This window comes from Antechinus flavipes, chromosome 3 (genome assembly GCF_016432865.1).
Source record: "Antechinus flavipes isolate AdamAnt ecotype Samford, QLD, Australia chromosome 3, AdamAnt_v2, whole genome shotgun sequence".
Taxonomy (NCBI): domain Eukaryota; kingdom Metazoa; phylum Chordata; class Mammalia; order Dasyuromorphia; family Dasyuridae; genus Antechinus; species Antechinus flavipes.
In genome coordinates this window covers 324,700,865-324,727,398 of record NC_067400.1, presented here as the reverse complement: position 1 = coordinate 324,727,398, position 26,534 = coordinate 324,700,865, and the positions used below count along the sequence as shown (strand labels likewise).

At 36.1% G+C, this 26,534-nt stretch overlaps 1 protein-coding gene across 1 annotated transcript in view; it reads left to right on the top strand.

The window, feature by feature from the left end:
* The window catches only part of SLCO2A1 (solute carrier organic anion transporter family member 2A1), a 146,101-nt gene extending 122,912 nt beyond the window's left edge, over nucleotides 1-23,189 (top strand). The window contains exons 11-14 of the mRNA XM_051985578.1: nucleotides 696-859; nucleotides 8,446-8,510; nucleotides 19,385-19,508; nucleotides 21,199-23,189. Of these exons, the coding sequence (XP_051841538.1) occupies nucleotides 696-859; nucleotides 8,446-8,510; nucleotides 19,385-19,508; nucleotides 21,199-21,319 (474 nt within the window). The 3' untranslated portion in view covers nucleotides 21,320-23,189. The remainder of the gene's footprint in view (nucleotides 1-695; nucleotides 860-8,445; nucleotides 8,511-19,384; nucleotides 19,509-21,198) is intronic.
* The last annotated feature ends 3,345 nt before the right edge of the window (nucleotides 23,190-26,534 follow it).

Genomic DNA, 26,534 nt, shown 5'->3' with positions numbered 1-26,534 from the left:
TTCTCTTTCTCATTTTTCTTCATTCATTCACTTCTTCATTCCTTTTTCTTTTCTTTCTCCCTCCCTTCATTCCTTTATTTCTTCATTCCTTCCTTCTTCCTTCCATCTTTCCTTTTTTCCTTCATATCATGAGAATTTTGCTTTTTCTTAGAGTCACCATCTACATAACATCTGCCTTGCCAAGACATTCTCCAACATCTTTAAAATAGTGTTCATTCCCTGGAATTTACAAGAACTACAAAATGCAATGTCTTAGGTCCCCCTGACTTTTGAAGGCTCTACCTATTACTAATAGAGGCAGGTCTCTGTAGCATAATGTGCTGAATAAAGAACTGGTGATTTATAGATACATTTAAATCATCCAGACCATAGTTGAATATTGTTTTCTTATTAGACTGTGAACTCACTGCTGGAAGTGACTTTTTTTTTTTACTTTCTTTGTACCCCCAGTATTTAGCACAGCACCTGACACATAGTAGGTACCAAATACTTGTTGACTGAAATAAAAATTCACCTTTGCTCTTACCAGTACATGCAGTGAAGGGCAAAATTCTTGGTTACTCCAGTGTGGGAATCATCAAAGAATAACTAATTCATGAAAGAACTGATGCATTTATTTGCAAATATATTTGATGTTTGAACTAATAATAGACTTTGTTTTTTGTTTTTGTTTTTGTTTTCATCCATGCATCAAGACCTATTGGAACTGCTCCTGTATCTTGGATAACATCTCTTCAGCAAAGACGGGATCATGTCCAATTCCTTGTGCTCACTTTCTGCTCCCCACCATTTTCCTCATCTCATTTGTTTCATTGATTGCCTGCATTTCCCACAATCCTCTCTACATGATGGTTTTAAGGTAAATGAATCTAGGAACTTTGAAGGAAGCTTCTTGTAGGACTGTTCTTTTCTTTCCTGGGCCTTTCTTTAAACTTACACTTTCTTTATACTTCTTCTCTTGTTTCTTCTATTTCTTGTTTTTACAAAGTTCTCCTCACCCTGATGCAGAGGTGGATGGGTAACTATGGAAAGAACACTGACTCAGAAACCAAAGTACAAAGCCTGACTCTGATTCTTAATACCTGAATAACCTTGGACAAGTAACTTAACAATAATGACACAATAACAATAATAGACAACATATAGTGTATATTTGTATTATATATAATATACAATATGTAAAATATAATAATAACTCTATATGTTATATAGTCATAATATATTATATATTTGTGATTTGCAAATCATTTTACATATGTTAACATATTTAATCCTCAAAAGTGCACTGATGTTCCCATTTTTCTGAAGAGTAAACTGAGGCTAAAGGAAATTAAGGAAATTGACCAGGATCATATAGCTACTAAGTGTCAGAGGCAGGATTTGAACTCTGTTCTTCATAATTTCTCTTACAAATCTCTAAACCTCTATGCCATCTAGTTTGCTGAGCTTTATTTTTCTTAACTGTGAAATGAAGGGGCTTGGACTGGATGGACGTTGAGGTCTCTTCCAGCTTTGGATCTTTGTTCCTATAATGGAGATTTCAACCCAACTTTAACTTCATGGTTAAGTTTTAGAGAGCTGCCTAAGACTGAGGGTAATTAAAAATTGCCCATTGTTACAGAACTCATATATTTAAAGTAGGGGAGATAGGATTTGAATGAGATCTTCCTCTCTCTAGGTCCAGACCTCATCCATTACACCATTCTCTCTCTCATTCATTCTTCTCTTTGACAGTCCGTACAGCAGAATCTCAGGGCAGCTAAGGGATGTCATAGTGCACAGTGCACTGGACTTGGAATCAGACATCTTCCTGAATTCAAATCCAGGCTCAGACATTTACTAGCTATGTGATCTTAGACAAGTCACTTAACCCTGTTTGCCTCAGTTTCCCCATCTGTGAAATGAATTGGAGAAGGAAATGGCGAACTGTTTCTGTATCTTTGCCAAGAAAATTCCAAATGGGATTGGGAAGAGATGAAACAATACAACTGAAACAATATAATAAAGCAGAATCTCACCTGCTCTCCAGCCCCGATTTTGGATTAAGAAATGTGTGGGATTAAGTATTCAGAAAATAAAGTGATTCTCTTGGCAAATAAATTAGGTCTGAGAGTTAAGTACTTAGAAAAAAAAAAAAACAGTGTGAACGTCTCATAGAGATAATGACTGGGAAGAAAAGGGGAAAGGGAGGGTAAAATGTAACTGAAAGGGCAGCCCAAAATTTAGGAGAGAGTCAGAGGCAGGAAAGCTGTAACCCAAACCAGAGTGGTAAAGAAAATCCGGAAATCACCCCAGGGTAAGGCCTCATGAGCCAAACTTGGGAGAAGAATGGGCATTAAATCCTTAAGCAAGGAAAAGAACAGTCCAGCTAAAGAGACAAAAAAAAAGGGGGGGGGGAGGAGTCAGGTTTCTGTTGGAACTGAAATGCTTCTAAAATGCTGTTTTCCAGGGATGACCCTAGTGTGACCTCATCCTAGTTCAAACAATTCAGCTCCTTCCCTCAATGCCTTTCTTCCCTTTCTCTGTTTCTTAGCAATATTTTCAAAATAGCTTTTATTGGGATTTTTTAAAATCTCACTTACATTTTCCAATGTTTAGATTTTCTTCTGAATCAAACTAGATCAAGTCCTTTTCCTTCCCAGGATAAGGAAGGAACATTAAGTTTTTAGGATACAGTTTGTCTGTGCTACTTAGTATCTGCACGACTAGTTTCTTTATATCTGTAACCCTTACTTTTCTCATCTGTAAAATGAAATTGTTTATACTAAGGAGGATCCCTAACATCTAACTAGCTCAGGTATTCTGTTCTATGGTTCTATAGCCTCTCAGTATTTCTTGGAAAGTTTCCAAAGGGGATAGTTTCCCCTGATTCCAACTTGACCCTTGAATCTAGCTTCATAGTCAAATTTTGCTGCACTAAAATAGAAAGCTATTTTTTCTAATAATATGCCTCTTCTTTTCGATAAAGCACAAAATCCTAGTCCTTAGAACTAGAAGAACTAGGATACCAGAGGCAGTTAGATGGCTCAGCAGATAAAGTCAGAAAGATTTGAATTCATTCATTCATTTATGGCATTTTTTTTTGAGAGGCATTAGGGGTTAAGGGACTTGCCTAGGGTCACACAACTAAACAAAAGATCACATTTGAACTCAGCTACTCCTTACTTCAGGGATCGACTGTGCCATCTAGCTACCCTGAAGATCTAAGTTCAAATCCAGCTTCAGATACTTATTAGTTGTGTGGCCCTGAGTAAGCCACTTACCATCTGTTTATCTAAGTTTCCTCATCTGTAAATGAAGCTAATAACAGTACCTACCTTCTAGGGTTGTTGTAACAATCAGAAGAGATGATATTTGTAAAGTGCCTGGCACATGTAGCCGCTATATAAATGCTTGTTATTATTATTATTACAATTCCTACCTTAAGTATGACTATTCTCCACAACATCTCCGATAAAGCTGAAAGTGGGTGATTTAATTTCTTTTATATGTGTGTGTCTCAAAAGTATTAATTTCATTTAATATCTTTTTTATATTTTATTTCTTTATAATGACTTTATATTGACAGAATCCATGCCAGGGTAATTTTTTTTTTTACAACATTATCCCTTGCACTCACTTCTGTTCTGATTTTTCCCCTCCCTCCCTCCACCCCTCCCCTAGATGGCAAGCAGTCCTATATATGTTAGATATGTTGCAGTATATCCTAGATACAATATATGTTTGCAGAACTGAACAGTTCTCTTGTTGCACAGGGAGAATTGGATTCAGGAGGTAAAAATAACCCGGGAAGAAAAACAAAAATGCAAATAGTTCACATTCCTTTCCCAATGTTCTTTCTTTGGATGTAGCTGCTTCTGTCTATCATTTATCAATTGAAACTGAGTTAGGTCTCTTTGTCAAAGAAATCCACTTCCATCAGAATACATCCTCATACAGTATTGTTGTCGAAGTGTATAATGATCTCCTGGTTCTGCTCATTTCACTCAGCATCAGTTCATGTAAGTCTCTCCAAGCCTCTCTGTATTCATACTGCTGGTCATTTCTTACAGAACAATAATATTCCATAACATTCATATACCACAATTTACCCAGCCATTCTCCAATTGATGGGCATCCATTCAATTTCCAGTTTCTAGCCACTACAAACAGGGCTGCCACAAACATTTTGGCACATACAGGTCCCTTTCCCTTCTTTAGTATTTCTTTGGGAGATAAGCCCAATAGAAACACTGCTGGATCAAAGGGTATGCACAATTTGATAACTTTTTGGGCATAATTCCAGATTGCTCTCCAGAATGGTTGGATTCATTCACAACTCCACCAACAATGGATCAGTGTCCCAGTTTTCCCACATCCCCTCCAACATTCATCATTATTTTTTCCTGTCATCTTAGCCAATCTGACAGGTGTGTAGTAGTATCTCAGAGTTGTCTTTGATTTAATATCTTGATGAACTTCTTATTGTTGTTGTTTGTCCTTCATTCCCAAAGGGGACCATGACATCAGGGAGATGATGCCGTGACATACAAGTGAATTAGATTTAAGGGAGTAAGGGAGGTGCAGTGTCACCTGCCCCATTTTCCCTTCCAGAGCCATCTGGGTCCAGGGATAAGATACAGATCAAGATGATGGAAATGGCCCTGGATTCAGTAGGAGACTTTAGTCTTTTTAAGTTAAGGTCTTCAACAGATCTCAGTTTATCTGAGGCTGTATCCATTCAGTGATTAAGGTTAGGTAGCAAATGAGGCAAAGAATCTCTTCTTTTACCTAGCCCCCCCCCCCATTTAAATAAATAATAAATAAAACTGGGAGGGGAAGACCCTCAAGGTAGACTTTTGGAATCCCCTGGAGTGGAGAGAGTATCAAGGAGAAGGGTAAACAATAGTGTCACAAGCTGCAGAGAGGTCCAGAAGGATGAGGACTGAAAAGAGGATATTAGATTTTGGCAATTAAGAGCTCATTGATAACTTTGGGGAGAATAGTTTCAGTTGTATGAGGTCAGAAGCCAGAGTGCAAAGAAGGAAAAGAAAAAAAAATGAGAGGAAAGGAAAAAAATATGTTTTAATTAATTTAGTTAATGATTAATTTAAAATAATTAAACCTAATAGTAGCTGCCTCTCTTAAGCAATTTAGCTACAAAAGAGAGGAGCTTTAGGATGATAGTGGAATAGAATGGGATAATAGAAGAAATATAGGATAAATATCATGGTCAAGTGAGGGCTTTTTGATCATGGAGTAGATATGAATATGTTTATAGGTTATAGAGAAGCAGTCAATAGGGAGAGATTGAAGAGTAGGGTGATAGAGAGTAGGGGTGATAGGAGATGATAGGAACTGCTAGGTGGCACTGTGAATAGAGCACCAGACCTAGAGTCAGGAAGACCCAAGTTCAAATGTGGCTCCAGATACTTACTAGCTTTGGGAACTTGAACAGGTCACTTTACCCTGTTTGCTTCAGTTTTCCTATCCGTGAAATGAGCTGGAGAAAGAAATGGTAAATCACTCCAGTGTGTTTGCCAAAAAAACTCCATGGATGGTGTTATGCTTTTGTCTACAGGGTCATGATTGAGTAAGCAACAATAACAGGGATGATAGAGCAGGACAGTCTGCTGGAAGGGAAGGGATAGATCCTCTTGGGAATAGGATCTCTATTAGTTAGTTATCATCTAATTAGATGGGTAGAGACTAACTCCTCATTGATTATGGGGCAAAGGAAAAGATAGTGGAAGAGGGCAAACTTGAACCTGTCTTCCTGATCCCAGGAGTAGCTCTCTCTTCAACACACCAAGATGCCTCTCATCCCTTGGGTACCTTCAATGAAGAGACTTTTCTTTTTTTCTCAATAGAATTTTATTTTTCCAAATACATGTAAAGATAATTTTCACATTCATTTTTGTAACTTTGTATTCCTAATTTTTTTTCTTTCTCCTCTCTTACCTCTCCTCCTCAAGATAGCAAGTGATCTGATAAAAGTTGAATATGTGCAATCCTTTTAAACATATTTCCAAATTTATCATGTTATGCAAGAAAAATAAGACCAAAAGAGAAAATACCACAAGAAAGAAAAAGCAAACATACAAGCAAATAAAAAGCTGAAAATATTATGTTTCAAAATGCAGTCTTCATAGCTCTCTCTTTGGATGTGGATGATATTTTCCACCTCATTTTTTGGAATTGTCTTGGATTGCTGAAAAGAGTTAAATCTATTACAGTTGATCATCACATAATCATCTTGTTTCTGTGTCCTATGTTCTCTTGATTCTGCTCATTTCACTCAGCATTAGTTCATGTAAATCTTAATGGGGAGACTTCCTTAGCTTGCTAAGCAGCCCTTTCCATTTTTGTTATTTTTTTTTTTTGATTGGACAGGTGATATTATCACTTCCTCTGCCAATGTGAATCAGCCACTTCTCTGTAATGGTCTTAGAGTAGAGGTGGGGAACATCTGGACCACAGGCCATATAAGACCTGCAATCTCATTTGGTCTGGCCCTATCAAGGCAACCACAGGTGATGATGAGCTGAAAGCTAGGTATCACACTCTCCCCCTGATTGAGTTCTATAAATTGATAATTTTGTATGACCCATGAATTATGTTATAAATATTCAAATGATCCTTGGCAGAAAAAAAAGGTTCTTTACCCCTATCTTAGAGAGCTTCCGTGGACCTGAGAAATTAAATGACATTCATAAAACCAGTATATATCAAGGCAAGATTTAAAACCAAGTTCTTCTAATCTCCAAAGACATCTGTCCATTTGCCTCTCCTGTCCTACTTTGGAACAGCTTCATTGGCTTGAAGGCTCTTCTTTATTTTGAATTGAAATCTATAGCTCTGCTATGACTTAGTTACTAAATCTATTCTACCCCAACAAATTTATACAAAATATTTGTATGTCTCTTTCCTCTGCTTTCTAGCTCTCCCTGCCCCCAAACAGAAACAAACATGCAGAATCTGATCATCTTTAGAGATTTATCATCACTGTTCACAAACACTTACCTTTCTCCTGTTGGCTTTAGTTGCCATCTTGCCAGAAACTCTCTTAAAGGGTGGATAGAAAAGTGAAATAGCAAATTAATCCATTTTGCCATGAGTTAGCACTTCTGTATATATTTTATGGGGACAGGAAGGCTTAAACTAATCATTTAAATGATGTTTGAGGATTATCGGTAGAAGCCTTTTATCTCTGTCCTCCATGGACATTCAAGTGCACAGATCTAAATTAGTTTTACTTTAACTAGTTCACACCAAAGATTTTTAATTCTCAAAATAAAGGTGGTATAATTATGATAATGGATCATTGAATTATACATTTAGAGCCTTACAGGACCTTAAAATTAATTTAGCCCAATCTGTATTTTCCGGAAAAGTAATGGAAGCCCTGAAAGATGAGCTGATTTTTTCAGGGTCACATAAGTAATAAATGTTAGAGAGCTGGAATCCTGCGAATCTATAACTCTTTCCATTACACCAGGCTAATGAGAGCTTCATTCATTCATTCTTCCATTCATTCATTTATGCATGTATGCATTTTATATTAATTTATTCATAAACCAAACATTTATTACACTAAAGTAGAAACAAACAAACAAACAAGAATATAAAAGAGTTGCTTTTATAAAGGTTAGGATTTAAGAATGGAGACAACTTCCATGTCATCATTTAAGCAGGCAGTTAAAAGCTATGAATAGATAGAGATAGAGGGTTCTACTTTTACCATGATGAACATAGATGACAAAACAATGTGGGAATTATTCCTCTGTTTTCTGGGTAAACTGTAGATTTAATTTGTGCTTTAAATATGAAATAAATGATTTTATATTTGATCCTGAATGTGATAGGGAGTCACTGGCATTCACTGAATTGAGAGAAAGGTATGACAATTTATTGTTATAAAGTATTTGACATATTTTATCTCATTAGGGATTTGCCACATCTTTTTTATATAGATTGGTCAGGTAGGTGGTACAGTGGATAGAATGCCAGACCTGGAATCAGTAATACCTGGATTCTAATCTGGGCTCAAACACATTCTAACCTGGTAATCCTGTTTGTCTCAGTTTCCTCATCTGTAAAATGAGCTGGAGAAAGAAATGAGAGCCCACTCCAGTATCTCTGCCAAGAAAACCTCAAATGGGGTCACAGAATGAGACTTGGCTTGACAAGATTATTCAGATCAGCTGTGTTAAGTAGGTTATTTGTCCCTTTCCATGTCCAGCTTCTCTCTTTTCTCCATGCATAGTTGCTCCAAGAGGGATTTTGCTTGGACCCATATGTGATTTAAGAAAAGACTCTAGTAAAACAATGTCCTATTGCAAACTTCCTTGGCAGAGTTTGCCATAGAGAGACAAATTCTGACTCGTATGATGTCAGCTCTAAGCACACAAGTGAAAGACACAGATTTACATTCTTCCAGATCTAACTCTTGGTTTTTCTCCATAGGGTAGTGAATCAGGAAGAAAAGTCATTTGCTATAGGAGTTCAATTCTTGCTGATGAGATTGTTGGGTAAGTATCTGAGTATCTCATTCATATTGTCAGTTAATCATCTATTAAATGTGTACTATGTGTTAGCTGCTGAGCCAAGTATTGAGGATTACAAAGAAAAGAAAGGAGCTCATAGGACATAATATGCAAACAGCTGAGTACAAAAAGAGTATATTCAGGATTACTTGGAGATAATTCTTAGAGGGAAGGCATTAGCATTCACAGGGATTGCTGTGATGAGTGAAAAGTTTTAGAGACATAATTTTACTAATTATAGCTAATGAATAATTAATAAAAAAGAAAGACTTTTTTTTGTAAAAGGTAAGATTAACTGATACTGGAAGGAAACTAGGGAAACCAAGAGGCAAAAATAAGGTAGGAAGGAGTTCTACGCATGTAGGATCTGTAGGAGAGATACTTGGAGTTTGGGAGATGGTTTGTTGTATGTGAGGAAAAACAAGGAAGTCATTGCCATAGACTACAGAATATGGTGAGGAAATAAGATATAGACATATCCATAGACATAGACAGACATAGACATAGTTGAAGATGCAGACATAGATAAAAGTCATAGACAAAGACACAGATATAAACATAAGTAGGCAGCAATTACCCTGAATAAAGCTATTCTATTTGGTTGCAAGGATTCCAGGGATTAAGTGCATTATAGAATAGAGCTTCTCAGAATTTTTCCATTTGTTATTCCTTTCAACCAGCAACTTTTTATGTGGTCCCATCTCAAATCTAAGCCAAGCATTTGTGCATGCACAGTGCAAAGTGAGCATGTTGTGTGTTGAGAACCAAGGTTGCAGTAAAGTCCAGCAATGCAACTTAGACAGACACAGCTGGAAACACTTCAGTTTGATTATGCATTTGATTTTGAGTTAATTTTTGGTCACTGCTTTCAGAAACCTTTTACTGTTGCTAAATTTTTGCAACACCCCACATTCAGTTATATGATCCGATATGAGGTCATGGCCCATAGTTTAAAAAGCTTTGTTGTAGGAGACTAAAATCATACAAAGCCCAATGTTTTTATTTGTCATGTTTTCACCCATACAAGGAGAGGCTTTGTGGTTTAACTTGGGAAACCTAAGGGTGAGAAAATGGAGAGGGAGGAGAGACAATTAGGGAAGGATATTTAAGGCAGCACTTTTTCCCCACCCCTACCCCTAGCAGGAACATTGGCAGATATCTTTGAAGCAGGACAGGAAGGATAGGAACAACTGGGAATGTCTCTGGTGCATGATGCTCTTCAGGCTCTTGACAGATAAAGGGATCTGTGATGGTGCTCCTTGAATTTAGGACATACTTACACAGACTTTCATTGTCCTTTCCAGTTTGATTACTGGCTCTACTATAACAGGCATTGGTCCTTCCTTCCAAGAACAACTAGGATATATGGCAGGCTCAAGAGTCATGGGGAGAGCTTGGTTCTCTAGCTCAAGGATGACATATTCAAATAGAAAATGAGGGTATGGGAAGGAGGGACACTAAACTATAAATATCCTTACCAGTAACATCTTGACTTAAAAAAATTCATGTTAGCATTATCTGTGTTCTATTATATTTTTGGTAATTATTCCTTAATTATATTTTAATCTGGTTTGGACCACATCCAGAGAGTTGTCAGTAGTATATGACCATTTCCTTGACACCTTTGCAAGATCATCTAACTGAATTCCATCTCTGATGTCATGGAAATAGACTTCAAGGGCACTGATTGTTTATGGCTAGAAAGATTACAGAAATGAGTGAGAATTAGGGGAAGGAAAGGATTTCTAGTTAGCCAAGAAGCATTTTTTTTACTTATATCTTTTTAATATCTTTATCTTTTCAAATATATGGAAAGACAGTTTTCAACATTCACCTATTCAAAACATTGTGTTCCAAATTTTTCTCCCTCTCTCCCCCTTTCCTCTTCCCAAAACAGCAAGCAAGACATCGTGTGCAATTATTCTAAACAAATTTTTCATGTTGCACAAGAAAAATCAGATCAAAAGAGAAAAAACAAGTAAACAAACAATAAAAAGGTGAAAATACTATACTTTGATCCACATTCAGTCTCCATTGTTCTCTCTCTGGATGCAGATGGCACTTTCTATCACAAGTCTTTTGGAATTGCCCAAGAAACATTTATTAAGCACTTACTATGTGAAAGGCATTTAGATATTGAAGATAAAAAGAAAGAAAACAAAGTCTGTGCTCTTAAGAAGCTTGCATTCTAATGGATACAATAAATGATGGTAGTGATCTTAGAGGGGATGTACTAGCAGTGAGGGGACACCAAAAAGGAATTCTAAGTAAGTCTTAAAGGAAGCCAGGAGACATATCCTCATGTCATGGAAGGAATCTGAGACAGAGGAAATAGCAAGTAAGAAGACACCAAAGTTGGTATATGGAATATGTTGTAGGAAGAAAAGCAACAAAGTGTAAGATTGAAAACACCAAAGGAGGTCATATTGTGAAAGGCTTCAGAGGCTAAAGGAAAGATTTTCTATCTGATCCTGGAGGTAAAAAGATGCCATTGGCATTTATTAAGTGGAATTTTCTAAGGAAGAGCAGTTTGTCTTTTTTGTGTAATTTTTTAAAGATGTATTTTAAACATAAACACAAAATGAGAAAAGAAAAAAATGATTGCCATGTACACAGCAGAACATGAGAGGATTTCATATAGAACAATAAATTTCTGTTTCAAGAAAGCTTATATAATAAATACTGCATCTTGTTTTCAAAACCATTCAATTTTTCTTTGCTTCCTTGTAATTTTTCTTTTTTTCTTTGCTGTGTACCTTTTACTTTATTTTTCCCCTTCTTAAGGCCCCACCCAAAAGAAGGCTATAATTAAGCATGGACATATATACATATACACAGATATCCATAAACATGCAGATATTTACACATAGATAGCATCTTCCTTCATCGCCCAAGTTTTTCCTTGTTTTTCTAAATCAGTCAATTCATCATTTCCTATACCACAGCAACAGTCCAGCCCAATCACATCCTATCTGAGATTGTCTATTAAAGTTTTCCCTGATTTTCTGAATTCCTTCTTTTCTTGACTTACATAGGCTTTATTTATACAGGAAAAAATTTTAATTTAAATGATCAAAATTATCATTTTATACCTCAACAATGTTCTCACTTTATGATATAGTTTAAGGTCTTACAATGCTGAATCTACTTCTGTTATAGCTTTTTTCCTCTGGTTACTGATCTTTTGTTCTTCCGAATGAATTTTGTCATTATTTTTTCTAACTCAGTAAGATAATATTTTTAGTAATTTAATTGAAATGACATTGAATAAATAGATTAGTTAGATAAAACTGTCATTTAAAAATTATATTGGCTTTATATACCCATGTACAATAAATATTCCTTCAGTTATTTAGATCTGACTTTATTTTTATATAAAGTGTTTTATGTTTATGTTTATATAATTTATAGGTCTGTTTTGGTAAATATGAAACAGTTTGTCTTGAGAAAGAGTAAACTTGGGAAATTAGAAGGACTTTTTAGACCAAATCTTCTTAAACTATAGGTTATGATCTAATATGAAGTCTTATAACTGAATTTGGGGGTCGTAAAATCATGCCATTATCAGTAAATGATTGATTTGTATAACTATTTTACAAACCTTTATGCCTGGGGTCACAAAAAATTTCTCAGGCAAAAAAGGATCACAAGTGGAAAAGGTTTAAAAAGCCTTGGTCTAGACCAGTGCTGTCAAACTCACTTAGAAATGGGAGTGATTAAATTATCCATAAAGTTCCCTGAAGATTATGTAGTGGCTTGAAGCACCACACATGTTTATATGTTTCTTTTTTTATTAACACTTTAAAATCAGGTAGAAATTACATTTCATCTGGTTCTAGTTGTACTCTGGAGCTTTGAGACCCCCAGACTTACAACTCTAGTCTAGAATGCCATAAAGGGGCAAAGTAAATGGGAAATAACACAAAAATTAAAGTAGAATTCAGTGAGGTTCAGAGAAAAAGAGAAACAACAGTTTCCATGTCTGTTGTTGACCTGAGAAGGAGAAAGAATAAACTTGGAAGGAGAGAAAGGAGATAGTGAGGGAGAATCAATGCACAGACTCTCAAGGGAGAAGCCTACAAAAAGAATGCTTTTAGCATGATATCCCAGTGACCACTTTTTCTCCTATGGGGAAAGAGAGTGACACACAGAGAAAGACAGACTCAAATAGACACAGTCAAAGACAGAGACAAAGAGAGAAACAGCCAGAAACAGAGTGATAAAAAGAAAGAGACAGACAGACTAGGGACAGAGGAAAGAAGGGAGGGGAAGAGGGGAGGGGAGAAGAAAATACGAGTGGGAATGGGAGGGAGGGAGACAGACACCCAGGGAGGAGACAGAGACAGAAATAGAAATGAGAAATGAAAAGGAGGAAAATCCCTGACACAATAAAAATAAAAAGTAAAACTTATCTAACAAGAGAAATTCACAGAAAAAAATGGCAATGACATAAAGTATTACAGAATACTGTAACAGTATTCTGTAACAAAAGATTGTAGGGATACAATTTCTGCAGAAATCCATGCTAAAGAATAGTAGAAGAAACACAGAGGAAAAAATAAATCAGCTAATGAATACATTAAAGGAAGACTAATGGCAGAAAAAGGGATATGTAGGAGGAGATAAAAACAAACTTGTTTAAAAATGTGAAGTAATAGACTTACTAAAAACATCAATGAAAGCAGTAAATAACAGAATAACTTTAGTGAAACAAAGCTTAATGGATGATAAAAATCAACTAAAGAACAAGTCTAGATTATAAAAGAAATTAAAATGCAACTAATGGATATACAGGGCAAAATAAAAGATTGAGCAAGATGTTTGAATTGTAGAGTCATTGAACTCCCAGGGAGGTATGAAGACAGAAAAAAAAAAGAAAAAAGAAAAAGCCAGACACTATATTTGAGGAACTAATTAGAGAAAACTTCCCAGAATGGACAAGAATAGACACCACTATGCAAGTTCAAAGAATTCATTGGCCCTCAGCATAAAGAAGTCTTCAATGCAAGTCTCCAAGGCAAATAATTATTAAATTTCAAAATTATAAAGGCAAAAAAAGACTTCTTTAAGTGTGAAGAAAGAAAAGAGAAATTGCCCATGAAAAGAATTGGAATATCATCAGACATCTCAATTACAATATGAGAAAGACAAAAACTAGACAAAAATATACTCGTCTTACAGGCATAGGATTAGAACTCAAAATTATATATACTGCAAACTTTAGTGTATCATTTGAAGACAGAAGTTCTTTCAAAAATCAACAAAACCTCAAAGAATTTATGAACAAAACCCCACAATTAAAAAGATCCCTGAAAGCAGTTGGAGAAGAATTCCAGACAGGCTGAACAATCAGAACTTAACAAAATAATATTATACTTTAAACCTCTTACCTCTGATCATTGAGATCACACACACACATACACACACACACACACACACACAAAGTTGATAAGGTTTTCAAGAAGAGAAAAAAATTAAATCAGAATTCAATTGTTTAAAATGTATTATAATTAAGTTGAAATTAATTTTTAAAATTAAAAGATGTTTAAAATTAACAAAAAATAATAGTCTTCAAAAAAAAAAAAAAGGTAGTGAACTCCAAATCTGAAAATTGACAGCAGAATATCTAAAATACAATGACAGCATAAATATCATATTTTAAAATATGTGAGAGGTATTCAAATATATTAAATATGGCATTGAGTTCCTACATTAATGAGAGAAATTTATGTCGAAACAGTTATCACAGAAACAAAAAAAAAAAATAACACTTTATAACTGACCCCAGGTTAAGAATATCTGATCTAAAAACATTAGAGGAAGAACAAAATAATTGTCTACAGGAATATTGAAAAAAAGAGCCTATATAAAAGGGAGGGAATTTGAAGAAAAAATAGCGGAGAACTGAGCATAGATACCCATAGCTACCCTATGGAGATATTTATAGGTAAGAAAAGAAAGTAGAAGTACAAGCAAAATTGACAGAAAGGAATGGTCAGAGAGAGGAAGAAAAGCAGGAGGTATTGATTGTGGGAAACAAAGGAACATCAATAGATAAAAGGTCATGGATCTGAACAGTTTTCAAAGGAAGATGGAAGACAGGTAAACTCTCAATAATTATTATATGGAATAATTATGTGGAAATAATTATGATGGATTAATCATATGGAAATTGCTCTATATCACTCTTGATTAGAAAAATGTAAATTAAATTGACTCTGAGATTCTACCATATAGCTATCAGATTGTCAAAGATGATAGAAGAGGAAAATCATACATGTTGGCAGAGTTGTGGGAAAAATAGGTATGCTACTATTCTGTTAGCAAGGATATGAATTGGTCTAGCCATTCTGGAAAACAATTTGAACTCTATCCAGAAGTATGCATACCCTGGTATGCTAAACCAGTATTAGGCTTATACATAGGAAAAAAAATCAAAGAAAACAAAAAGGGGGAGTATTATGATTTGTTGGAAGAGAGTGGCCACTCTATCAAATGACAATCCATAGGATCATGGATTTAAGGCTAGACGAGGTCTTAGAGGTCACTTAGTCAAAAGATGTCAAAATCACAGCCTATAAAACTCCCATGTGCAACCCAAATCAGATTAAAATGCAATTGAAAAATGTTTACCAAAATAAATAAAAATATAATACAATATACATGTTCATGCCACCCATAGGGATCTGTTTCTATTTGATTCTGAAACCATTAATCTAGTCCAATGTTTTCTTTTTACATAAAAATTGAAGTTTATTAATAAATAATTTGTAGAACAGGGATTCAAACCTAGGTCTGGGTTCTGTACCACAAGGAAAATAAAGTGTAAGAAAGATTTGGTAAAATTTGGTAAGAAGAAAGTCACAAAAGTTTTGAAAAAGTAGTTATGATAGAAATAAGAGTGGGAAGTATTGAACTTGCATATAGTTAAGAAAGGAATGGATGAATAGAAAGTGGAAGTAGCAGCTATAGATCACATAGGTTCAACAAGTTTGGTCGTAAAAAGCTAAGAAGGATCAAATCAATTCAATTCAAGAAATATTTAGTAAGTTCATGTATACTTTGTGCAAGACTCTGTCCCAGGTGCTAGAAGTCTTCAAAGATAGAGACCTGGATATGTTTGAAGACATAGAGGGTTTAGAGTGAAAGGGTTAGTTAAAGAATAGAAAGAAACCTATTCTAATTCTGTAAGGACAGGATCAATGAAGAGATAATGAGAAGATGGGAGTTATTTGAGGGGGTTTGAACTAAATGATTTCAATCTTTTTTTTTTTTTTCTTAATTGAGCAATTTGGGTTAAGTGACTTGCCCAGGGTCACACAACTAGGAAGTATTAAGTGTCTGAGATCAGATTTGAACTCAGGTCCTCCTGACTTCAGGACTGATGCTCTATCCACTGAACCACCTCGCTGCCCCTGATGGTGAAATATTTTATGAGATTAACAGGAGGACCATATAAGGCAGTGTCTTAAGGATAAGAAAGAAAAAGATAGGACTATCTAAAAAGAATAAGAAGGAAAGAACATTCTTTTTAGGGCTTTTTGGGAGAATAGGACTAATTAGGAATGGTCATAGCTCAAAGCAGTGTTGTGGAATCCAGATTTCTTTCCACATCATTACATTTTGTCTTCCCCTTTGTCTGGTGGACCAACTAGTTTCTCTCTTACCTTATCAGAGACCAAAGTAAAGTGCACATTGTATATGGTCTGGAATCAAAACAACCATCAGAACAGAAGACCTGATTTCATTACAATTCCTCATTTTCATTCAATTAAACTTTATTCAAAAACTCCCTGTGGAGATTGAAAATTTCCATTCTTGACATAACTTAAAAGGCAGTTTAAATCTGAGCTAAATAAGTTGAGTCCTTGTTACCTCCAGTGAACTTGGAAAAAATGACCTTTTCTGTGGCTACACGCTTTGAGAAGGTTTGGGTTTTTTATGTTTTTTCTTCCTTTTTTCCCCCTAAATTTGAGCTCAGATAACTTAAAGTGACCAAAGTTATAAAGTTCAAGCTTGGCAGGATTGTACTCATCACCAAAGAATGTAACTTGGGTCTAACATATTAAAAAAGCTTAGTATTTTTAAACTTGGGCAGGTTTAAAATTACTTCCCAGTGCATGCTGATAGAAATTTTTCCCATCTGGACTTAGTTTTAAATGGAGCAAGGTAGAGATTATGATTCTCTATTCTTGCTAATTTCCCTCTCCCAGAAACATAGTAGTGAGCATGGTAATGTGGGGGAGGGCCAGAGAACAGAACCAGATTCTTGTTAATTTACTTAAATCAGTCTCAGAACAGCTTTCTCCAATTACATCTGATCTATTTAGTTCTATTTAGGACAACTCAACAGAGTCTGCAGTACTCTGACTGGACATAACCATATGACTATCTTTTAAAGGATGCCAATTTGTATGTCATTTCATTATTACTAAAAGGGGAGTGAATATGTTCTCTGTATTATTAAATTTTTAGCTACAGTCTCCCATTATTGCAAGTTTCCAGCTTTATTTTGTGTTGGACAGAGTTTGTGTAATTCTGATCACTGAATTAACTAACCCAGCATACTTCAGTTGTCACTGCCTACAAAATTGATCAAAATTTCTTAAGTACTTGCTATATGCTAGGCACTAAGGTGGGTCCTGAGTATACAGAGAGAAGTAATAGTCTTCTTCCATCAAGGAACCTACAGTCTATTAGAGGAAACAATATATACACATATATGTATATCAAAAAAATATGGTGTACTGTTGGAAAGCAGCTCCTATAGTGAATTAAGGGCGTGAATTTAACCAGGGCCAAGCGGAGAGAGTCTTGAATATGAACTCTTCAAAAGTTATTGATCAGAGCAATCTGGAATTATGCCCCAAAAATTATCAAATTGTGCATACCCTTTGATCCAGCAGTGTTTCTATTGGGCTTATATCCCAAAGAAATACTAAAGAAGGGAAAGGGACCTGTATGTGCCAAAATGTTTGTAGCAGCCCTGTTTGTAGTGGCCAGAAACTGGAAAATGAATGGATGCCCATCAATTGGAGAATGGCTCGGTAAATTGTGGTATATGAATGTTATGGAATATTATTGTTCTGTAAGAAATGACCAGCAGGATGAATACAGAGAGGACTGGCGAGCCTTACATGAACTGATGCTAAGTGAAATGAGCAGAACCAGGAGATCATTATACACTTCGACAACGATATTGTATGAGGACATATTTTGATGGAAGTGGATTTCTTTGACAAAGAGACCTGAGTTTCAATTGATAAATGACGGACAAAAGCAGCTACACCCAAAGAAAGAACACTGGGAAACCAATGTGAACTATCTGCATTTTTGTTTTTATTCCCGGGTTATTTATACCTTCTGAATCCAATTCTCCCTATTGCAACAAGAGAACTGTTCGGTTCTGCAAACATATATTGTATCTAGGATATACTGCAACATATCCAACATATAAAGGACTGCTTGCCATCTAGGGGAGGGGGTGGAGGGAGGGAGGGGGAAAAAAATTGGAACAGAAACGAGTGTCAATATAAAGTAATTATTAAATAAAAAATTTTTTAAAAAATTTATTGATCAGAGAGACAATTATATATACCTCAAATGCTCATCGACTTGCTACAAAGTATAATCTGAAGTTCCTATAGTTTTCTCTAACAAATAAGATCTACTGAGATGTAAACAATTAAGTCCCAGATCTTGGTTAATTGGACAGAGATGCAAATAGTTGAGATACAGAGTAAAGTTTATCATACCATTGTCTCAAGTATCTTTCTCTCAAATGGACTGTTTTTCCTGTCCTAAATTCAAATGTTTGCCTTTAATCCAAAAAGTAGTGTTTACATTTTGCTTCAGTCGCTAGATTATTAATTTATTATATTGACAAGCAGTCTTTGCTATTTTGATTAAAAAAAAAAAAAGGAGTTTTGGTGAGCCAAGTTACTGTAATATTCAAGACCTGGAATGGATTCTTACCTCCTGGTCCTCTACAGTGTCCCAAAAGTCTTAATGTAATTTTAAGCTTGTTATTTTATATTTAGTTTGTAGATATGAGATATCCCAAAAGTCTTATTGTAAAAATTGTCTCACCCCCAAAAATAATAACAGCATTAAGGCACTAAGCCTTTTACAGATACAGGATGTGTCTGTAAACTAATACAAAATAATTCTCCAATGTATAATTATGGAAAGATTATTGGACCAAAGGAGCAAGTGACACGAATTCTCTCTTGATAAATATTTTCATTTCTCTGAGCCTTAGTTTGCTCATCTGAAAAATGAGAGAGTAGGCCTTCCTGTTCTTATATTCCAGAATTCTGTGATTCAAAGCTGATGAGTTTTGAGGTCTTTCTCAGGCACTCTTTAAATACCCAACAACGATCAATAAAACGGTGAGACAAGATCTTGCCCCCTCCGAAGTCTTACAGGGATGTTCCCACAACAGGTGCCAGAAGGCTTCAAAAAGGGTTTGAGCTCCTGGCAGAAAGAAAATTTCTAAATCCCATTTGTTAAAAGTGTGGCTTTAACAATGTTTTCAGATCTTTCGATTGGCACTTAACCCAACCTCCATGTCTCATTGTGTGTTGAATGGATGTGTCCCTAGTCTATTTCTCTCTTCTGCTGCAAGAGAAAACCACAGTTCATGAAAAGATATTTGTCTTTAGAGAGATTCCCTTGGGAAACAGAGCATTCTGTGGTGCTCCCTTTTGCTTCAAAAAAAGAATGTACTACAAAACTAACTGCATTTGGAGTCACCTGGGAGAGCCTGGGGTTACCAAGATTCCTTCCCTCTTACAGCAAATATTTAACCTGGCATTTCCTAATTTTCTGAAAATTTTTCCTTCCTCTTCCTCTAATAGCCTGGTTGCCCTCTCCAGCCTTGTATGGCCTTACTATTGATTACACCTGCATCCGATGGAACAAGCTGTGCTTAGGGAAGAAAGGAGCCTGCGCTTATTATGACAATGATGCTCTTCGCAACAGGTGACAGAAGCAGAGGGATGCCTACACAGATGGTGTGGGGAAGGATTTTTCCAGATGTGACTATTGTATAAATGAAGGTAGAAGGTGGGAAGGGAATAAGCATTTTAAAAGCACCTACTTTGTGCCAGGCACTGTGCTAAACATTTTACAAATATTATCTTATGTGATCCTCACAACACCCTATAAGCTAGTGCTATTATGATATGCCATGGGCAGAAACAGGTTAAGTGATTTATCCAGGGTCACACAGCTAGTAACTATCTGTGGTCAGATTTGAATTCAAGCCAAACACTCCAGATCCAGTGCTCCATCTACTGCACAATCAGATGCAACAGGCTTAAAGAAAATGAATCTGTCTTGATAGTTTTTTTTTGTTTGTTTGTTTGTTTGTTTTTTTAGTTTTGGTTAGGGTACAGAAAAGGGAGAGAAGGATTATAAGATTTAAAACTGAAAGGGACCTTAAAAGGGCATCTAGACAACCCCTCTCATTTTAAAGGTGGGGAAACTGCGGCTGAGGGAGATTAGATTCCCTGAGATGCCCATGATTCTGTAATCCTAGGGTTCAAGGTCAAGAACAGAGGATGTAATTGAAAAGATGTAGGCAGAAAATACCTCTGAAGTAAACGTGAAAAAAAATCCACTGATCTCAGGAATCAGGACCACTTAGAAAACTAAATTACTTATTTCCATATAAAGACCTGTGGAAAAGAGTTTGCTGTCCTCTGGAGTTTTCTCACATTAGCTCTGGACTTCTAAGGAAAGTGGGTGCACTGGAAAAGAGTTTTGTATTTGAAGTCAAAGGATTGAGATTAAATCCAGACAGCTTGATGGTAAAGTAGAAAGAACAAGAACTTGCAATGCTGAGTTCCTATTTGTTCTTAGACAATGTGGCAGAGGATAAAACATTTAACTTTGTTCATAAACATGCTTCAGTTTCTCCATCTGTAAAAAGGGAATAATGACATTCACCTCCCAAGTGCTATCAGAACAAGAACAAGATGAGAAACTTGTAAAGTATTTTGTAAACCTTAAAATGTGATATAAATACTATGATGGTGATGATGATGATATCACTTAACATCTGTCAGCCTCAATTTCTCCATTTGTAAAAATGGAAATGATAATAATACGGCACCTACCTCAGGATAAGAAGAGACTTTATAAAATATTTTGTTAACCTTAAAGTGTGATATAAATACTACGATGATGATAATAATGTCACTTCATCTCTGGCAGCCTCAGTTTCTCTATTTGTAAAAACTGAAATAATGAGTTTATAAAGTATTTAGTAAACCTTAAGCTGCTATAGAAATACTATGATGATGATGATGTCACAACTTCTGGCAGCCTCAGTTTCTTCCTCTGTAAAATGACCTGCCTTACAGAATTGTTGTGAGCATCAAATAAGATAATATATTTTGCAGACTCTAAAAGGCAATATAGGTGTTAACTACTATATTATAACTATCATGCCATGTTAAATCTAAGTGACTTATTGAACCTTTCTGACTTAGCTCAGTTTTTTTTAACTGAAATGAGAAGTTTGGATGAAATGACCTGTAGGTGCTTTCCAGAACTAAACCTATGATGAGCATCTCCCACACCTCAGACCATTGGAACTAGTGAAAGGGACTTTCCATAAAAGCAAACAGCTTTTCTCTATAATGCCTTTTCTCTTTTCTCTCGGCAGTTACTTGGGACTACAAATGGGCTACAAAGGACTAGGCTTATTGCTGCTCATTTTCATCAGCTGGAGAGTGAAGAAAAACAAAGAGTATAATGTGCAGGAAAAAGCATCTGGATTGATTTAGTATTCTTCATTTACTCCAGCTATGACCTCCAAAAGAACTGGACTCCAAGCTGCTTCCCTCTCACAATCCCAGCTCCCCCAAAACTGGTATTTACAAAAGTTAATAGTTTTCCTTTTTTTGTAACTGGGAAGGAGAGGAGAAAAAAAAGACCCTTTTTTATTTTTCAAAAACTTACTCTCACTTACTTGAGCTCTGTAAATGTTTATTTGATCTGTACACCATATAACCCATGGCCAAGGATTCTACAGTTTCCATTGGACATGGAGCAAGGACTAGCCCTTTATTCAGAACTCTGACCTCAGCAGAGTGTCTGTCAACCAGTTACTTCTCAGGAGCTGCCCAGAATTTTCTACTTAGGACATTCCATATCCAGAGAAATAGATTTTAGGCTCCCAAGGAACAGAATTGCAAGATAAGGTATAATTGGAGACTGTATCCACCCAGAATACAGAACATTGACTTTCCTTCTCATCCGGGAGCCAGGGACTATGTGGAGAAACATTTTGCTGGTAATACAAGAGTGGTTATTTCCTCTTCTGAAAGAGATAAAGAAAGGAATAGGTTGATTCTTTTGCATATAGTCTCTTGGGACTTAATATTTTGGCTGTTATAGGCTGTTGGGATGCACTAAGTTCCAACGCTAAAAAAGAAAAAGGAAATTGTGTTGAAGTAGGGACAATGGATGGAACTAGGAACAAGTGAGTGCAGAGTGGCTTCTTATCAGCTCCTCTTATCTTCAGGAAATGTTGGAGCCTCCACTGCTCAGTGGAGCCATTCTCAGTGACTTCACACTCTCCTGATTTACTCTTAGCCAACTCAACCAGACACTCAAGATGGCAAAGTGACTAGTCCCTCAGAGGGCTTCTAATATCCAGTAGAAGTCATTTAAAAACAGGCATAAAATGGACCTCATGCTAACTATTTGTTCTTCATCATTCTCACTGATGGAATGCAGCAGAACCACAGATAATTCTTCATGATGAATTGCCCAAATATGAAGTTTTAATGTCGAGATCAATTTTTGTACTTACATGATCTTATTTGTGTCTGATGTTCTAAGAATTCACTTCAAACCAAAGAACAAGACCCTGCTGTGGAGCAAGAGAGGTGTCTAGTTTCCTTCCTCTTCCCTGCTTTACCTGACACTTCAGTTCATTCCAATCCCATTTTCATTTAGAAGAAATGACTTCTTCTCTAGAGTGAGAGAAGAAAGGAGAACATTTTTATAAAGCTACGCCATTTCAAATCTTCTTTGGACCAGACCAGGAAACTGAATCTGCCCTGCAAAGGTTCTTTTTCCAAGCATCAGGCTACATAGAAAAATGAAGAAATGGAGCAAATTTGAAATGTTAAATCAAGTGATTTATTTGAGGGATAGTAACCTCAAAAAAGAGTAGCATTAAAAAAGAGTTTGCCACCATAAAATGTAATATAGATTTGTCATTATCTTCAAACATATTTGTAATTATAAACATGTTTAAAATCATGTCTATCTTGTTCCTATTTTGCAGAATTGGAAGACTTCTTATTAGATATGAGAGAAATAAATACTTAAAGTTACATACAGAGACTTAGAATTAGGATAAAAGAGATTCTTTCATTATCACCAACAAAAATAAAATGTTCAGGATACTATGCTAGGCATACATGAGTGCTTTTCTGTTGTTAAGTTAATAAAATGTCAGTTTCTGTTCCCAAAATGTAACCCCTTCCCCTCCACTCCTGCATTCCATCTGCCAGATTTAAGACTTGTCCACACTCAGACAGGGAAACTAAGATCATAGTTGTAAAAGTGATACAAGAAGGGAATGCCTGGGGCCTGATTTGATATTCCTCTATAAATACATACACCATGACCTCATCCAGTTTATATTTCTATGTGTCTTTTAAGTGTTTTTCATTAGTACAAAGTATCTGATTATGTCCCAGAGATTATCTCTCCCTTTTATTTTCCCTGAAATTTCAAGTACTTATTCTGGCCTCAAATGGGCCTTTTCAATGACTACATCCAATGTTTGCTTTTCTGGGCAGGAGACAAATAATCAGCATATTAAATAGAATGCTCATCATGGCATTTTGCTTTTTCCATCTATTGGATGAGAGGACTAGAAGAAAACATCACTGAGTTTCCTTACTCCCTCCCTCCTTTCCTTCCTTCTTCCCTCTCTATTTCCCCCTCCCTTCATTCCTTTCTTTCTCCCTCCTTCCCTTTCTTCCTCCTTCTCTCCCTTCCTCTTCCTTCTTCTTTTCCTTCCTCCTTCCCTCCCTCCCTCCCTCTCTCCTTCCTTCCTTCCTTCCTTCCTTCCTTCCTTCCTTCCTTCCTTCCTTCCTTCCTTCCTTCCTTCCTTCCTTCCTTTAGAATTCTTTCCTTGCTTCCTTCCTTCCTTCCTTCCTTAAGATATGATGTCTTAGGATCCATCATATCATGCTTCTGGATTGGGCTTCTCATCATCATTATGGGCAAGAAGCTATCCCAATTTCCTATTTAGCAATAGTATTATTCTTTTTTTTAAAGTAATATTATTCTTGATTTCAGGATAATTCTATCCATCTACTGTCTATTCATGATACTGTAAATACATATTCTTCCCCTTTCCACCTTTTTATTGTTTATATTTGATATATAATAGATGAATAAACTTGAAGAGGAAAGGATGAGAAGCACAGATATCATTAACAAAGGGTCTGTGTACAAATTCCACCCTTGACATTAATACTTATGAAACCTGAGACATTCCATTGAATCTCCCTGCAGCTCCATTCCCTTATGTATAACATGAGAGGTTTGGACTTAGGTCCCTTCCAGCTCTATGATCCTAAGATCCTGGATGAACTTCCTGCCATATGGAAAGAGCTAGAGAGAGAAACAAATATGACTACTAAAAGTCAGATTGTTAAAATGCATTGGTGAAGTCTCATCTTTTTTCTTTCTTTCTTATAGCACTTATCACCACCTGGTGATACCTTGTGAGGTAGTATTCCCATTTAGTGGTCTAAATGCAAACTGTAACAATTAACATCCTTGTATATGTTATTAGGAAATGAAGGGCTCTCCAGAATAGGAAGGAACTCAATATTTATTTATAGTAAGTGCTTTACAAATATTTAATTATAATAATAGCTAACATTTATATACTGCTTACTATGAGTCAGGCACTATGCTAAGTACCTTATAATTAATGATCACATTTGATCCTCAAACCATGGGAAGGAGATGCTATTATTATTCCCACTTTACAGATGAGGAAACTGAGGCAAAAAGAGGTTAGGCCACTTGTCCAGGGTCACACAATTTGTGTCTATGACTGGATTTGAATTCAGGTCTTCCTGACTCCAAGACCTAGCTGCTTGACTTAAGTCAGGGAGTCTTTCCTTATTTCCTACACAGACTTTTCAAAAAGATTCTAAACAATTCTGATGAGGCACCCTCCTGTACATTAAACTGAGTGCCACTCTTACTTTGCAAGAACCCTTCCAGACCAACAAATGAATGTTGATTTCATAGTTAAAGATTTCCATTAATTGCCAATGGTTCTCATGAGAAATTCAAAAGCCTTTTAATTATTTGCACCCACTGCACAATTCTAACATGTTTGAGTACAGAGAAGAAGCCACAGATTTCAGGGGTGGAAATTGGCTCTGCAGATTACCTCTGTTTTTCTGTTGCAATTTAACTTAACTCCTTTGTATGCTGCCTTCAGCTGATAAAGAAAACGGCTAATTACAAAAAAAAAATACACAAAAATTTGATCAGTTGAACACCACAACTTTCATTCTTCTTCTCTCCCTCCCTTTTCCATCTTCCTTATCTCCCTTCCTGCCTCCTTCCCTCCCACCCTTCCTTCTTCCTTCCCTCCTTCTTTCCTTCTCTCCCTCCCTCCCTCCTTTCCTTCCCTCCTTCCTTCTTTCCTTCCTTCCTTCCTTCTTTCCTTCCTTCCCTCTCTCTTTCCCTCCTTCCTTCTTACATAGGGTATCATATCCTTACCTGTGGCATTCCACATATACATACATATATACATGTATGTGTGTGTGTGTGTGTGTGTGTGTGTGTGTAATTACTAAAACTTCCCAAGCTATAGTAGAGTTTATCAATTAAATTTCTTTCTAAAGGATCATGCCTTAAACCCAAGTTTCTCTGGCTGTCATTGATTGGCCAACAATATATATATTTACACACACACACACTCATACACACACATACCAGGAACAGTAAATATGAAATCAAGTTGGGAGAACTTAAGAGTTTTATGGAAAGGGCAAGTTCCCTAGTGGAATGTGCTATTTACCAGGTAAAAGGAAACACTCCACAAGGTCAAAGCATACCCCTAGTTGGCAAGCCAAATCCCGAGTCTTAGCACCCTAAAAGAGAAGTGGGATCTGAGAAAAGAGACACCATATGGCATGAGGAAGGGGTAAGAAAAAAGACACCACAAGACAGAGTGATGGGAGGGACTGACCCAAAGGAGTACAGTGTCCAAGCCTTGGGCCATAAGCTGTTTTAAAAGGAGAGTTTAACTTCCGGGACTTGACATAACTTGGATTTCTGACTGGATTTCCTCCACTGAGGATGGGACCACAGAACTAAACTGATTATCGGAGCCTTCATCCTATCTGCCCCAGGAAATAATTTTTATCAGTGCTTCAGTTTCTCTCTGCTAGCCACAATCTAATCTTCCTGGGACCTCATCAATGGAACAAGAACTGCTTCTCTCCTCTGACTCCAAGTATAAGATTGGCTCTAGAAAGATGAGTTGCCACTGGAGCTTATAGAATACATCCCAACCTAATTTCTCTGTAAAATGGGTATAAGAAGCTTATCTCATGATAAGAGGTGACAGTATTTTTTGGAGGTAGGAGGAAAGAAAATACTCCTCAAACTTTACTATAAAATGCTCATTATGTCAAGAGCTATAATATTTCACAACTGGCAACTTCACTATCTTAGCCAGAAAGTAGTCATGTATCAAGAAGTAAATGTAGAAAGAAAACACACACACACACACAGCTCAAGAACTACCAAAAATCAATATCTATGCAATAAAGTTCATGCCCTTTCCTCAGAAGTGGTTTCCTCAGAATTCCACTTAAAGATTATTCATGTTTTACACTTAGTTCTAATAAGCCTGGTAATTACACTTAGTTCTAATAAGCCTTGGTTATTCAGTTTCCAAGGTGATAGCAGATAAAAAAAATAGTAAATTATGAGAGGAAAGTG